Here is a 16300-nt window from a genome sequence, read left to right as displayed (position 1 = left end):
AGTATCACAATTCAAATTACTTATATGATTTTCCTTTTTGATAAACAAGTACTCGGAGCATTTGAATCAATTAATGTAAAATAGAAAAATGGGTAAATTTTGCAAATTTGGCCCCAAAAATCACCCACATCAGTTAAGTTAAAATTGTGTAAACTCCCATTGTTGTTACAATAATCCTAGAAATATACATGGTCACTGTTCGCATGAAAATAGTTTTTTTTTTTTTTTAATATATATATTTTCTCTCTTTTTGTACTAGGCCTCCTTTTCTTCTTCGTACAAAACTGCCACCCCAGCCCAACCACAAATTCTCAGCCTAACTCAACCTCAACTACCCTTCAAGGTAGCATCACCAAAATAGAAAAACTCTAAAACTAAAATTAGCAACAACCCCTTATAGATTAAGAAAGAAAGAAAAAACTTAGAATCAAAGTAAAAAATCCAAAATTAACATCAACCTAGATGAAATTAATCAGAAACCCCCCCACCCCCCACACTAATCTCCAAATCCAAAATTAACAAGAGAAAACCTCCCCAAATTTTACTTTTTCACCACAAAACTAACCTCCAAACAATAAATCAACCAAATACCCATATAAAATCAACCCCAACAGGAAACCCAAAATCAAAACCCATAACCCAAACTCAAACCTAGTTCGTAACACAACAGCCCATTGGTGGTGGAATGTTTGAGATGAGAGACCTACAAGGCTACAACGTCTCAGACGTCCTTAGAGTCGTCGCCTATTAGATCAAAAGAAAGATGTTGGATCTTGGCTAGCTAGGTCAGATTGAAAAAGAGGGTAGAGGACAATGGTGGGTTTGATGGTAGGTCAAATTGAGAGAGAGAGAGAGAGAGAGAGAGAGAGAGAGAGAGAGAGAGATGTTTGAGAGGATGAGTGGGTTGAGAGATGAGATATGAGAAAGATAACCAAAAAAAAAAAAAAAAGATGAAATGATAATAATAAGAGAAAAGTTAACAGATACCTAAGGGCATTGATTTAAGAAATATTTCTAGAAATTTTTAACAAGGAAAAAAATAATTGATTTTTTTTTCTTCAACTTTTTATATTCCCATAAAGTATTAAAAAGAATAAAAATAATTATTTAAATTAATCAAAGTGTAGAATAGATAGTTTCTAACCAAAAAAAATGTGTAGAATAGATAATTTAATGTTGGTGTTTTTGAAAAGTGATTATGAAAAATAGAAAAAAGTAAGTTCTTACGTTAAAATATACATGAATTACGTATGAACTAATTTGAATGCTTAATAACAAGGGTTTTAACAAGTGACTTGACTTGCCAAGAATCTTGTAGTTTAATGATGTTAATCCAAACACATTGTCCAACATCATGCAAACTTTGGACCATGCATTACCATTTGGAATTTTGGAGGGCTTGCCCCGTACCAATGCTAGTTTCAAGTATGGCCGACCAATCCACACAACACATCACCACCCATATGCAACTAGTCCCACTCGACCATGCAAACCATAACCAATTCCACACTTCTTACACTACACCAACATGCCAAGACGATCAAGCAGCCTCGCCTACCTTGTCCTTATTTAGCTTGTTCGCTACTTAACATTTTGCCCATGGCCAAGCACACACAAGGCAATGTCTCATCGCACTGCACTTGTTGTCCACAACACATGTATGGCTTGCCAACCTGCCAAACTATGGCCACTGGTCCATCTACTTTGCAAAACTATTGACATGTTGCCTCTAAGTCAACTCGTGTAGTCATGCAACACAATGAGGCAGGCGACATAATTATCCATGCATTGCATCATCCATGCAGCCAGGATCAAATGTCTAATTTCCTTTGTTTTTACTTTCTTTTTTTAATATAACTATTCTGAGCCCCTATCCTTAGGCATGTTGGTGAATGTCACTATGACAACATAAAATATGTATATTAAGGGCCAATGACCATACATTTCTATTAACAGACCTCTCTAAATTTAGTGTTTGTTTAAGAGTACAACATTGTCCAACATAACTTCCCCATGATCAACCTTCCTTCAACTCCCAAAGAGCATCCAAAAGGTGCAAATTAATTACATTTTTCCACAACTTTCACAAATTTTGATTAGTTACCTATCGCTTTTATATAGACCTACAACTATTTCTTTACTAATTAGAGTAAGTCACGTTGAATATTTTGGCAAAATTTGTGCATTTTTATTTTGCGCTACTAGAATTTGTTGGACAAGAATATCCTCACAACAAGCGAAGTACTAAAAAACCTGATTTGAATCAGTGAAGAATGAAGTGAACTTAGACTAGACTAGTCGAGTTTGGGAACTGAAGTGACATCAATGCCATTCCATTTATTCCTTATCGAACCCAACCAAACAAACAAAGCTCAGCATTCAAAAACAGACACATCCCTCTGTGTCTTGCTTTGGACTCCAGCCCAACCAGACTCTCTGCCTCTGGTCTCTGGAACATTTCCAACTCACAAACCCAAAAAGGTCCCCAAAAGAAAAAAAAAAAGAAAAGAAGGCAAACAAAAGTACTAAAATTTAGAGAGAGAGAGAGAGAGAGTAGAGTGAGAGAGATCTCAAAAAAAGTAAAAACACACACACAATTCTCTCTCTCTCTCTAAACCAAACTGAAAACTCCCTCTGCTTATTTTGGGAGCGAAAGTTTTGGTATTTTTTGTTTTGGAAAAAAATGGCTGGTTACAGAGCTGAAGATGACTATGACTACCTGTTCAAGGTGGTGCTGATCGGTGACTCAGGTGTGGGCAAGTCCAACTTGCTGTCCAGGTTCACTCGCAACGAGTTCAGCCTCGAGTCCAAGTCCACCATCGGGGTCGAGTTCGCCACTCGGAGCTTGAATGTCGATAGCAAGGTCATCAAGGCCCAGATTTGGGATACCGCTGGCCAAGAAAGGTGCGCCTTCTTTTTTGTGTTTTTGGGTCTGTAATTCTTGTTTTTATGATCTGGGCATTTCTCCTTTTTCAAAGTTATTGTGAGTTTTTGGGTGTTTGGTTGCTGAGAAAACGTGGGAAAAGAAAAGAAATTCTAGTTTAATGTCTCCTGGTTTTTGTTGTTTTGATTCTTAGGACGTGAATTATCATTCCAATCTGAAAACTACTATATCAAGCTTGGTTGAGTAATGGGTTTAGTTTATTTGAGTTCTAGCATAGATATGGTGGTTTAATTGGATACTAAGACGGGTCTGTTTTTACTAGATCTGAGTCTAAACGTATATCCTATTTAATTTTACTTAACAATAACAGAAATAAAAAAAAAGTTTTCTTTCCTAGCAATCGGGCTGCATGGCAGATCAAAGTTAGATTTTTGGTTTGGAATAGTAGATCTTGATATTCTGCTGCTTGTTATCTGAATTTACGTCTGAATTATGCAATATGCATCTGAAACACGAGAATGATTGAGAAATGAGGCAAAATGTTCTGGCTTGTAATTGGAGTGGTGTGATTTCGCTTTGAAGTTTGAATTAGATGTGGTTTAATTAATGTAAAAGCTGGATTGCATTTGCTGAAGCTTTTGTATTTTCCATTGTGCAGGCTGGTCATATGTTAGATATGATTTGTAGTCAATAATTTATTTAAATTGTCATGGAATAAAAACTTTAAATGATTATAATATCTTTTTATCTTCTTTTGCAATCTTTTTTTTTGTTTTTGGGTTGTTTTTATTCTGTTTCCTTTTGTTTTCTTGGCGGTTTGTTATGTTCAATTTGCCTGATGCTAAACAATTTTAATAGTGTAACCATTGGACTTCTTTATATAAAAATAAACCATATCTGTTGTCTTTACTCATATTGTCTTTATTGATGTTGTCCCTAATTTATTGTCAGTTTCTTTGTTTTCTTCTCCCTTTGCGTACCTGATCCTAATTTGCTAACCATGGCTAGGCTTATAGTATCTTAAAAGTCTTCACCAATTGTATCATTTTATCAAATGTGTCAATGACTTGGTACTCCTGAAGCAATCATTATTGCCCTAATTTTGCGGTCCACTTGCTCATCTCTGTGAGTGGGCATAACAATTGGACCATTTATGTTCTCTTGATGTTATCTATCATAAGAGTACACACATGCACATGCCTGTTACTGTGTGTGTAATCCAGTTGCCTCATGTCCATTAGTTGAACTCATTCCTTGTCTAGCCTCATGTCCATTAGTTGAACTCATTCCTTGTCTATACTCTACTGCATCTTACTCCAATTATATACGGTCTTCTTGACAACATGCATTAAACATTTATTATGATAATCTCTTGTTTTGGTTGGGATGGTATAAATTTTTATTCCTATTGTTCTTTGGAAGTTGCATCTCCCATGTAATAACCCCCTCCAAGAATTAGAAATGTACTTGAATAGATTAATTGTATTATATCGTCATTCTTATTAACATAATAAGCTAATAATGTGGCATCAAGCTGTGCTATTTTTTACTTATTTGAGAGCATTCTTCTTAATAGCATTTAATGTTTAAGAGTACTATGCCAATGAGGTCTAGCTCAAATGGCACTAATTCCCCTTGTTAGAGCAAGGTGGAGGGTGAGGTTGTGGGTTTAAGTCCCACCAGGCATCTGTGTAACTTACCACTAAAAAAGGAAGGTTCAAATGTACTACCCTTTGCTTGGTTGCTTGTGTTGTGTATTTAGAGTTTCCATGTTAATTCAAGTTTTGTTATACACTTTGTTTCCAGCATGGAGCAAAGTTTGCATGCTAATAGCGTAGATACCTGTTTTTCTATATTCTGGCATGGTTGTGTTGTGAATTGGCAGTCAATTATTATGCAGTTTTTTAGTTGCAGCATTGGGATTTGGTAGATAAATATCCCTTGTTATTATTATTTTTTTACAGGAGAAAAAGATTATTATTATTTATATCTGGTCTTTTTTAATTTGTTTGATTTAATTATATATTTGAGTGTTTTAAATTCCTGTATGAAGACCTATAAGCGAAAAGGTATAAGCTTCCTGAAATTCTTGTTGCTTCAAATACGATGTAGGCCCCATCTATAATATGGTTTGTCACCAGTATGTATCCTTAACTATGTCAAAAATTTCCATAAAAAATGTTGTTCCTTCCTATTGATCTGCCTTCGAAGATGCCACCTAGTCTGTTGGTAAAGTTTAGTGGATATGCCAGACCTGGGGTTGAGTCTTCTTAGGAGCTTGCATACCATCAAGCTTAGTAAACTACTAACAATCAAACGAAAGAATGAAACAAAAACACTAGTTGTCTTTTCTACCTGTTCTTGTCCCAATAAAGATTGTTTTTGTGAGTGGCACACTCTTGTAATTAAGTGGACTATCTTCAGGATGTCTAGATATATGGGTTCCCTGGGTGGTCACTAGGGACGGAACCAAGATTTGAACTTAAGGGGGGCCACAATTCTTTATTTGAAAATTTTTAGAAATTGGTATGTCAATACTAGAGGTTGGCAAAGGTGCATCATCAGTATTGGTTCTCGAATTATTTGTATTTTTTCTTATAAAAAAAATCAAACATTGTAGTTGAATAAAATAAAAGTCATATTAATTATAGGGATTTATAATCAATAGTTTTGTAGCTCAATTGATACTTCTTAGTGTGCCCAACAAAGACGTGCAGGATTCAAATCCCCCCTCTTCTTGTTGTAATTATCGAATTATTAAAAATAAAAAATCATAGGAATTTATCATAGTAATACGATTGCAAAGAGAATTGAAAAAAATGAGTGGTTCTAAACTTCTAGGTTCTTTGGTTTGATTTGAGTTGGACTGATTCTTTAATCTTTTCACATTACAATTTTTGTTTAAAAATCAATTTATTTAATATTTTTACATTATTCTATACCTAATATCTTTATAATGATATATTAATAACTAAAGGTTAACATTTCCCTTTTTTTTAATACTAATTATAGCAACGTTTTCCATTAATCTATATTAATAACTACAGTACATGTTAACGTTTCTCCTTGTTCTAAGTTCTAACAAATAACAATAGGTGTACTCTTTATAAAAAAAAGAAGAAGCTATAATTGTATGGTGTTCCCCTGTTATTGGACTGTCAGTAGCCCCATGATATTGTGGCTACTTGTAATCACTTTCACTAATAGTTTTGGAATAAAAGTTTCCACTTTCCACCTTTATCACTTAAAGTTAGAAAGGCAAAGCAGCAGCCCAGCCTCGCAAGTGACACGCCACAATGCAGAGAGAGAGAGAGGAGAAAAGATCGGATCAAGGAAGGAAGAGAGATCCATGGGACCAAACCTTCTAAAGGTTCTTTTGTTATCCGGTTTTGTGAATTGTCCAATGAATTGTCTTAAGGTTTTTGTTTTTCTTGGGCAAATGGAATGCAAGAATAGCAGATAAATTTTATGTTTTGATTTCATGGGTCAATTTGAAAATTATTTTGAGGGAGGGGGGCCAAAATATAAATTTCAGGGACAAAATTCTAAACTTGTGTAGATGTATATACTAATCTTTAGTTTTTTCAAAATCTTGGGCACACAACACCCACACCCCCCCCCCCCCCGCGGCCCACACGTAGGTCTGTCCCTGGTGGTCACCTCATTGTGTCATATAGACATCATGCTAGTTTTTTATATATATTGTCAATTAGGTAATAGAGAGTATGATTTTAGATAGAATAGAATGAGAGAAAAGAATGTATGTGGCTGACCTTAACTAATTTGTTAAGGATCTATAGCTGACCCCAAAAATTTGGAGCTAAGGCTTTGTTGTTGTTGTTATTAGTTTTTATATATTGTAAATCTCACCAATGATATGTATACGAAATTGAACTAAGTATGAACCTTAGAAGAGGTTCCTAAATTTATTTGGATTTTTGTTTTTATAAACTGTCTGATTTAGTGCTATGTCACTGCTACTATGTTCTAATGTATTGTTTCTTGTCATTGCAATGTACTATGATTCTGAGCATGCATAATTCCATTACTAAGTTGTGGGAAGTGACATGCAGTCCATATGTTACACATGGCAGTAGTGAAGGTGATTTTGATGTGGTTGTGGTGACATTTGAGGGTGGGGTTATAGCAGCGTATATGCAGTGGCATTGTGCATGTAATACTTATTTGGTTTTATTTACAGAAAGATTGTGATGGAAATGGTTACTTCACTTGGGGTGTAGTGGTTGTACATTTAAGGAATGGTGGTGATTGAGGGTTAGTAACACTAGCATAAGTTAGGTTTTGTTGATTTCTTGAGTGAACTTGCATATGTTGGTTAGAATTATTAGAATTGGTATTATGTCATCATTGTTGTAACACATTTGAAATTTTGAAGGTCTAATTTCGGATATGGGCACTGTTGGAAAGAAAGTCTGAACTATAGATTCAAGGCTCCCTCCTTTTAGAATTATATGTTATACATGTTTCTGTATATGCATATATCTTTGTTTAAATATGGTGGTGTCTGTGATCTTGAAAAGTACATCATTTCTAGTTGTTCAAGACTGAGATATGGATGTTCCCACGAGTTATTTCAACAGGACACTCTTACGGGTAAAAAAAAAAAAAAATACCTCACTTCCTGCATACCACTGTTGGCAGCAATTTTGATAATTATTGGTCTTATGATCCTTGTCATTATTGATATCAACTTCTATAGATCAGTACTTGAGAGTTTTCAGTAAATTCTTGTGGCTTAAAATGTAACAGAAATCAATTAAAAATATTACTGTAGCATAACATTATAGCGATCTTGAATGCAGCATAAATATTACCACCACTACCTACTACATCCACATCTTTAATGCCATTGTCATTACTGGCCTTTCATTGTATGTTCTTTGTACACTAAAAGTATCAGTAGGCAAAGCATTTTATGTACTATGCATGTGCGTATAGTTTTATTGTCATGCTTGCTCTTGAATAAACACACAATTATTTAATGAGGGGCTGTTTGGAAATCCAGTCAGCACAGGTTGTTTAATTGGGCTCTTTGATATGTTTATTCTACTATGATGTATAATCAAATGAACTGTATAACTGTTCTGGTCTTCAAAATCAGGTTTAAGGTGTTTTTATTTTATTTATTTTTAAACAATATAGTGTTGGTTATTACTTATTTAAAAAAAAAAAAAAACAATACAGTGTTGGTTATTTGAACTAGATTGTGTGGAACTGGCCTGTTCTCTGTCATTCTATTCCAAATAGAATTGATTGGTAGAAACAACAATTTTCATACCAAATATGTTGCAATTTTTTTTGGGTAAAAATTAACAGGATAGAATAAGTATCCTAACTGGTAAACTTCAAGGGGTAGCGGTGGTGTGTAGCCAACCCACCAAAATCGACCCAACCCGACTCAACCCAACCCGCCGGGTTGGGTCGGTTTTTAGGGGTTGGTGGGTTGGGTTGGTTTATGAATTTTTTTTTAATAGTGGGTCGGTTTGGGTTTGGGTCATAACAATCACAAACTCGCCTAACCCAACCCGACCCACCTATATATTTAAATTTTAAATTATATATATTTAAAAATATATTATATTTAATAATTTTTTTTCCTATTCGGCTCTTCCTATATAAAACTCAATTACCTCATAAACCCTAACAATCCTATTTCTCTCTCTCCTACTCTCCCACTCCACTCCTATTTGTTTATAACTAAGTTGGGATATTAGTTCATGTATATTTTGTTTATTAACTCAGGTGGTAGGTGGGATATATTTTTTTATGCTCAATTTAATAATAATAGTAATAAAATAAATAAAAAACTGTCCAACCCATGGGTTCAACCCGACCCAACCCGATTCATGTGGGTTGGGTTGGACCCCTGTGATGGGTTGGGTTGGGTTGAATTTTTTTTAACCCACTATGGCGGGTTGGGTTGAAAAATCCCCTCAACTTGATCCAACCCGACCCACGCACACCTCTAGGTAGCGCAATCATTTGGGGACCACACCTTTATGAAGTGGAGGTAACTGGTTCGAATCTTGTCTTTTCCTTCTTGTGGCCAACTTCAAGAGGTAGTACAATCAGTTGGGGACCGCGCCTCATGAAGTGGAGGTTACTAGTTCGAATCTCTCTCCCCCCTTCCCCTTGGGACCAAAACAAACTTATTTGAAAAAAAAAAGTTTCCTTACTAGTAGAATTAGAATTTACCATCATCCTATGTTTCTCTTTGATGTAGTCAAAATCATTGGGGTCCAAGATTGTTTGGTTCTGATGAATTACGATAACTTGTATCTACCTGAATCTATGCTATGTATCTTTCATGAATGCTCTGTCCAAAATGAGGTCCTCGGCGGGGTAATCTTCAATTCTTGATTTCAACTTTCTGCTGAAAACTTGCACTTTCCACTTGGTGATTAGGTTGCGATCTCAGTTTGATATAAACACGTATAGGTTTTTAGCTACATCTCATGCTACCTTAAAATCATTGGGAGGGACCTTTAAGTGGGAAGTAGATCCTAACCCATGCTTCTATACTCTTGCTTTCATAGACCCGGAGAAAAATGTTCAATCTTGAGAACTCCATTGCCCTCGTGGTTCATGTATTAGTATGCATTTATGACAAGCTTGGGTTTTTTTTTTGATAAGTATGACAAGCTTGGTCTTTAGGCATAAGCCTTCTGTAGTTTAGTTCAATAAGTGTCAATCCTTCTTTCTCTCCTCCTTGTTATGCTTCCTTTAGACACTATTGAAAATTCAAGTAATAGATAAACTAGGAGTCTAGGAAGAAAAATCTATATTTGGGAAAAATTTGAACAAATGTTTTCAGTACTTTAAATACCTTCTATGGCCAATGATCTCTAGTTCAAATGGCACTTCTTCCTCCTACAAGAAGTGGTGGAGGGTTACTTGGTGGATTCAAAACCCATTGGGTGTGTGCAAATTACCAATAAGAACTACCTAGGTCTTATATTAGATGGACAATCTCTAATGTGTTTTCTGGATTACTTTGTTGTAGCTTGTTGGTATCAGGCCTATTAGATGTTGATAACATAGGTAAGAGTATCACCTGCATATAAATCCTACATGAGAAAGAATGAGATATAATAGAGCATTAACTTTTGCTGGTACCTGTTGGGATGCATGCAAATTTCTTGGTTGAAATGTTCATATATATTGCATGCTTGCTATATCTGTCCATATATTTATTAGTTATTACATCAAGTGTCTGTCAATTTGTTCCAAGAAAGTGTCTGTGGGCAGATCGGAGTCTCATTTCAATTGTTTTGCCCCCACAGTCCTCTGAGAGGAGGGAGAAGTTAATTTTGACAGCTAGCAAAAAAAGAAAAGGTAGTATACTATTACATTGCGGAGAATGAAATTTGATAGAAAATCAGTGGTTGTGTGCTTGATAGAGGTAATGTTAGCTCGCTGGGTTGGGCTTTTGGATTTGAGCCTGTATGCGTAGTGCCACAAAGGATGGTACTATTGACTTCTGTATTGTTTCTGCCTTATTTGTGGCAGAGTGATGTAGTAGAGTCCCATAATTTTTGCATATTTCAGCATACTAGCAGGACAATGGAAGAAGTGATAGAAAAATATATTTCACATGTGAAAACCTCAAATTAAAACCTAATTAGCACTAACAAAGACAGTATAGTATGCTAACATTTCCTTAGCTCCAAATACTACCTCAACAAAAAGTGCTACAAAAAAAACCGATGAACACAAACCTCAAAAATAAAGAATTGAATCAAAGAATTTGATGTTTAGCGAAACAAACAACAAAAACTGTTCAGTGTCTGTTGTGTTCTGCACTGCAATACACTAGGTTTCTGTTCTGCATTGCAAGACGAAAGGGAAAAAAAGGCCCCTGGTCAGTTTGACATATTGCTGGCTAGGTACCATGTATATTTGTGACAGTGAGGCAGTTAAGAAAGCTTCTCGCATGTATCAAAGGGATATTATTTTGGATAGAATAATGCTAAGGACACAACATTTTTCCACAACTGCTGACATGTCCTATTGTGATGGAAGCAATATTACTATTACTTGGGTCCACCACTGATACCACTTTTATCATGCATCACAACAGGCCATGTATTGTATGAAAAAAGTTGTGAAAAATGTTGTCCCTAGACTTGTGTTTTGGATGGTAGCATTATGAAATAGATCCAATCAATTTATTTTCTTTATGGAATTAGATGTTTTTATGTCTGAATTCACTACACAACTCTAGATAGTGTGTTGGCAAATTTAAATTCCTGCACTGCTATCAGGATGATAGTGAATGCTTTAAAAATTAAAATGAAAGTTGGATGGTGAATTAATTTACCAGTTAAATAGATATATGATGATTCTCTTTGTGTTTTAAGCGTCGTTCTTTGGATATTTCTTTGTTTTAATGCAATTAAGTTATATTCCTAAGCTTTGAGGTTTTTACACCTATTGGATATTGCCTTTTTGTCTGCCCAAGACTTTTTCATAATTTGACCTTGTTTGTTGAGTTTGTAGGTACCGGGCCATAACTAGTGCTTACTACCGTGGGGCCGTTGGTGCACTGCTTGTGTATGATGTCACTCGGCATTCCACATTTGAAAATGTTGAAAGGTGGTTAAGGGAGTTGAGGGATCACACAGATCCAAACATTGTGGTCATGCTCATTGGTAACAAATCAGATCTTCGTCACCTTGTGGCAGTCTCAACTGAGGATGGGAAATCCTTCGCCGAGAGGGAGTCCCTTTTCTTCATGGAAACTTCTGCTCTGGAAGCAACTAATGTGGACAATGCTTTTGCAGAAGTTCTTACTCAGATCTACCATATAGTCAGCAAGAAGGCCATGGAGACTGGAGATGATGCAGCTGCATCAGCTGTTCCTTCCAAAGGAGAGAAAATAGATGTCAGTAAAGATGTTTCTGCTGTGAAGAGAGCTGGATGCTGTTCCACCTAGGGTTTTAATCTGCGTGGGATGCAGCTGGTTTGTTTTGCTGCATCTGTTTTTATGTACACTATAATTTGTGTAAAATTTTTTCAGATGCCTACAGTAGGAGATAGGCCAGATGTGTTTCGTTTTTACTTCCGATTTTTTTTTTTTTTTTTTTCCTTTTTTTTGGTGAAGTCTGAAATTTTTAGCTAAGAACTTGTTTAGGAATCGGGATTTATTGCTTTCAAAGGTGCTCAATTTGCCCAAAATTTGCACCCAATGTTTGTATGTTGACATTCTTGCTCAGAGTTAAAGAGTTAAGACCCATAATCAAAATTTCTCTATCTGGCAAGCCATGCACGTGGTCAGTTCCTGTGAAGTGAATAGGAAATGGCTTCAACTCAATTAACTTGCTCACTCAATGCTAGTGTCTTTTTCATCCTTCTCTCAACTGTGGAGGTTACCATGTTATTAAATTTACTAGACGTTTGTTTATGTCCTTGGGATTGTTTTACATCTGATTCATTGGATTTGGCTGCTTTCTTTCAAATACATCCGATTAAACTATGCTTTGTTTGAGTGCGATCAAATCTAAAGTGTAAACACAGTGTGAAATGAAAATCTCTTCACAGATTTCAAGCTAAATTGTTGTTAATGTTTTCTTTAAACTCATGCAATTTTAAGTTATGAACCCAATGTCTATGGATATAGACAAAACCATTAAACTAAACCGTGTTATACGCGGCAGACGACTATTTGCTTTGATTAACGGTAAACCCAAATGGTTAAGCTGTCATTATGTGTTAATTAATGTATTTCTGTGCCAAAATGGATAAGGAAGAAGATCATAAGAAAGAGCAAGAAAATCTTGGGTGACGTTATCTCAACTCTGTCATATGACACTTTGCCATCAAGTCCAGCAAAACCCCATATGATATTTATGCAAATGTAAACTAAACTATCACATATGGTTTAAAGGGTTCCATTAATTAAAACTTGCTTTGGCTGACTTCTTGTTGTCATTATGGAACAAGACAAGGGTTGTGATTATATAAATTTTGGGGTTATCGAACTATAATATACAATTAGGTGATGAATCCCTTATCCTCCTCAACCACTCCCGTACAATAAAAATATATACTTAATTTGGATCTCTCTCTATCTCTCTCTCTCTTATATATATAGGGTACGGCTTCTGTTCAATGTCTTGTGACATTGGACCCCCTGCGATCATGACACGTGTTTGAAATTGGACACGTGTCATGATTGTAGCGGATCCAATGCACTGGAGGCACTGGACAAAAGTTGCGCCCATATATATATATATATATGGATTTAAGTTACACTTGGTGTAACTCGAAGTAATGTTATACCACCTAATAACTTATTATTGAATTCATATTTTGAAAATTCAATTGTTGATTTATATGTTCTATATGTCCTTTACATGCATGCCAATTTTCATGCCAATTATATATATTTTACCATTCGATCTATAAATTCATTTTTTATGTATTATTTTAAACAATAAAAATTTGAATTTAAATAATTGTTTGATGACATGACTATTAATCTTTGATTATCTTTAAATTTTGTAATTATAGAAAATATACAAAGATAATGTAATCCAACTGTGGATCTATTAGAATTCAAATCTAATTAAAAAATATTGAATGGTGTAATATTACTTAACTTGTGTAACTTGAATCCAATCTCTCTCTCTCTCTCTCTCTCTCTCTCTCTCTCTCTCTCTCTCTCTCTCTCTCTCTCTCTCTCTCTATATATATATATATATATAATTTGGATCTCTCTCTTTCTCTCGTTGAGTTTCTCTTTGCTGGTCAAACAAGTTAACCCTGCTAAACAGGTTTCATCTAACATGTGCGAGTGTGACTTATGGCATAATTTAGGGCTGTATATAGATAAACAACCCAGTCGTTGGTGCAACTCAAAGGAATATTCAATCCAGCTATATATCCTACTATTATAGCACCTAAAAGTCAACTTTTTACATGTTAAGACTTTAAGGTTTGGACAGCTACACAAATTCAATTTTTACAACTAATCAAACTACCAAAATCTTCTCTGGTTCCCGAATACCCAAGTTGTCTTGGTGGGCTGTATACAGTTGTAGAGGGTACAGGCTTTATAGATATGAACTCTTGCCAATCAAAACTATTCAACAATCGTCACAAAATAGTATTCATCATTCAAAAAACAACAAAAAGCATCAGTTTTGATATTCAATTTTATTTGTGTGTGTTTTGGTACTATTCTATTGATTTTTAACCTTAGCAATCATGGTCAAAGAAAACAAAAAGCGGTCCTATAAATTAAAACTATACAAATCCACATTTCTTATAGTTATCATGAGGTTACTTGTTCTCTTGTCTTTTACTAAAATTTTAAATTTTGATTCAAAAACGGAAGCTTGGCATTTGGCAACAATTGCATCAAATTTTATCTAGTGAAGGAAAACCTAAATAGCATAGCTTTAGTGTCTTTTTTTGGGTTAATAATTGGCTAAAAATGCAAAAAGACTCTTCTCTCTAACTAATATATTTTAAAATAATTTGTGCATAAAATATATATGACCAATAATGTCAATTATATTTAATAAAATGGAGATGAAAGAGATAATTTAGACAATTCTAAAAACATCATCAATCAATAATACAAGGGATCAGTTTGCAACGGACTAAAACTCCAAGGAATTATTATTTTTTTTGGTTGCATTTTGACCTTAATAATTCCCTAAACTTTCAAAATGCAATAACTTCGTATTGTCCTATTCAAATTGGTGGGTCTTACTAAAATATGAAATATCCATTATCTATTCAGCCACTTGTTTGGAAACAGACGGCAATGATGCTAATTGCTAAAATACATCAAGATCAGGACAGAACCAAAACTAGACTTTATTCATTTACTACGCTGAAACCAAGGCAATTTTTTTTTTTAATTTTTTTAAAACAAGAAAAAAAAAAAAAAAAGGGAAAGAGAAAAAAAAAATGTTATCTGGATGCGCACGATATGCACATACAGGTGACAAACTATCCGAACCGCCGAAGAGGACACGTGTCAAAAAATCTCGACTCTAGGTCCCACGCCGCGGAAAACAACGGAGCACTCCGGCAACTCGCCGAGGTCAGCGTATAGCGACTCGTCCTCCTCTCCCATCGGGAAAAACATCGCCACGTCAGAGTCTCCCGCGCTCCTCTCCGCGAAAATCGGGCTCTCGAGTATTGTAGACGACGTCGTTTCCATGTCGCTGAACCACCTGAACTCGTCGCTCGTCGTGATTAACGACGACGCGTCGCCGTTGCCTAGATCCGCGAATCTTTCTTCGTGTACGGGTTCCGGGTCGGGCTGACTCGTCACAGTTTCGCGCTTTTCGGTCTTGACTACCGTTGGGTGGTTGTTGCTATTGCTATGATTGTTATGATGGTTTCTAGAAGCTGGCCAAGGGTGGTTGTGTTCGGAAGAGTATGTGACTAGTAGCATAGTGGGGTCCATCCGACTCTTCTCTACTTGTTTTCTAGCTGGGCAGCCCTTTGAACTACTGCACCTATAGTAACCCCTGCAAAATCAAAACGCTCATTATTCACACGCAATAATACACTGTTTGATTAATCTCTAATTTCACTGTCCCACCTTGAAAATCGTGAAACATTGGTGTAATTGAAGGGGAATGTGTTTAGTTACCTAGGATATGGGGAACCTTTGATGGGTTTCTGACCGTACTTCCTCCAAGCCCAAGAATCAGACGGTGGAGTATTGCTCTCACTTTTCTGGCGGGACCCTTCAACGTCTTTGATTGGCACTGACACCACTCTTTTCTGAATTGCCCGCTTACTGTAACAAATCCCATTACGTTGTTCTTAATTAGACTTAAGAATACAAGATCCCATTTCTACCTAAGAAACTTTAGTATATGCTCTAGTATATGCCTATTTGGTTGGATAAGCTCAACTTTGAACACATATATTTGTAGTAGTGAACGAGAATTGAAGGTTTATAGAAAGCAACAATTAACAATGAATAAGAGAGACTGACCTTTTTCTTGGGGACGAAGAAGAAGAAGAAGAGGAAGTAGTGATCTTCATCATGTCGTGAAAGTAAGTAGAAGGAGGGGATTCAGCAGCGTTTTCTGGGATGCTGTCATTCTCATCTTGCTCACTACTCATAAATGGGTTGTTGATGAACCTACCCTCCATGGCTAAAACCTTGAGACGCTTTGCTTGCTAGATAAAAAAACTATATCTATATCTATCTATATGGTTTTTGTTATTTTACCGTTGAAGCTGAGGATGTTGTTTTAATTTAAGACATAGAAAGTGGCTGCCGGAGAGAGAGAGAGAGAGAGAGAGAGAGAGATGGGGAGAAAAGAAAACTGGGGAAGGTGAAGAGAGAAGGGGTGGTCCTTTAAAAATGAACCGTCATGGTTGGCTTTGGTATTAATCTATTAGTTTAATATAGAAAGTGCA

At 35.7% G+C, this 16300-nt stretch overlaps 2 protein-coding genes across 2 annotated transcripts; one reads left to right on the top strand and one right to left on the bottom strand.

Annotated features, from left to right (window-relative positions):
* The first annotated feature begins 2548 nt into the window (after positions 1 to 2548).
* On the top strand, positions 2549 to 12192 carry LOC115989764 (ras-related protein RABA1d). The gene is made up of 2 exons (XM_031113620.1): positions 2549 to 2904; positions 11405 to 12192. Exons 1-2 carry the CDS (start codon positions 2684 to 2686, stop codon positions 11838 to 11840), a joined length of 657 nt encoding a protein of 218 aa, XP_030969480.1. The 5' UTR covers positions 2549 to 2683; the 3' UTR covers positions 11841 to 12192.
* A 2432-nt stretch (positions 12193 to 14624) lies between these two features.
* Positions 14625 to 16300, bottom strand: LOC115991895 (probable WRKY transcription factor 65). The gene is made up of 3 exons (XM_031115874.1): positions 15870 to 16300; positions 15519 to 15668; positions 14625 to 15393 (listed from the first exon to the last, which is right to left on the bottom strand). The coding sequence occupies exons 1-3, from the start codon at positions 16028 to 16030 to the stop codon at positions 14895 to 14897; spliced, it is 810 nt and encodes a 269-aa protein (XP_030971734.1). The 5' UTR covers positions 16031 to 16300; the 3' UTR covers positions 14625 to 14894.

Source organism: Quercus lobata, chromosome 5 (assembly GCF_001633185.2).
Source record: "Quercus lobata isolate SW786 chromosome 5, ValleyOak3.0 Primary Assembly, whole genome shotgun sequence".
Taxonomy (NCBI): Eukaryota; Viridiplantae; Streptophyta; class Magnoliopsida; order Fagales; family Fagaceae; genus Quercus; species Quercus lobata.
Note: the sequence above shows the minus strand (reverse complement) of the source record. Positions and strands in the feature narration are given on the sequence as shown.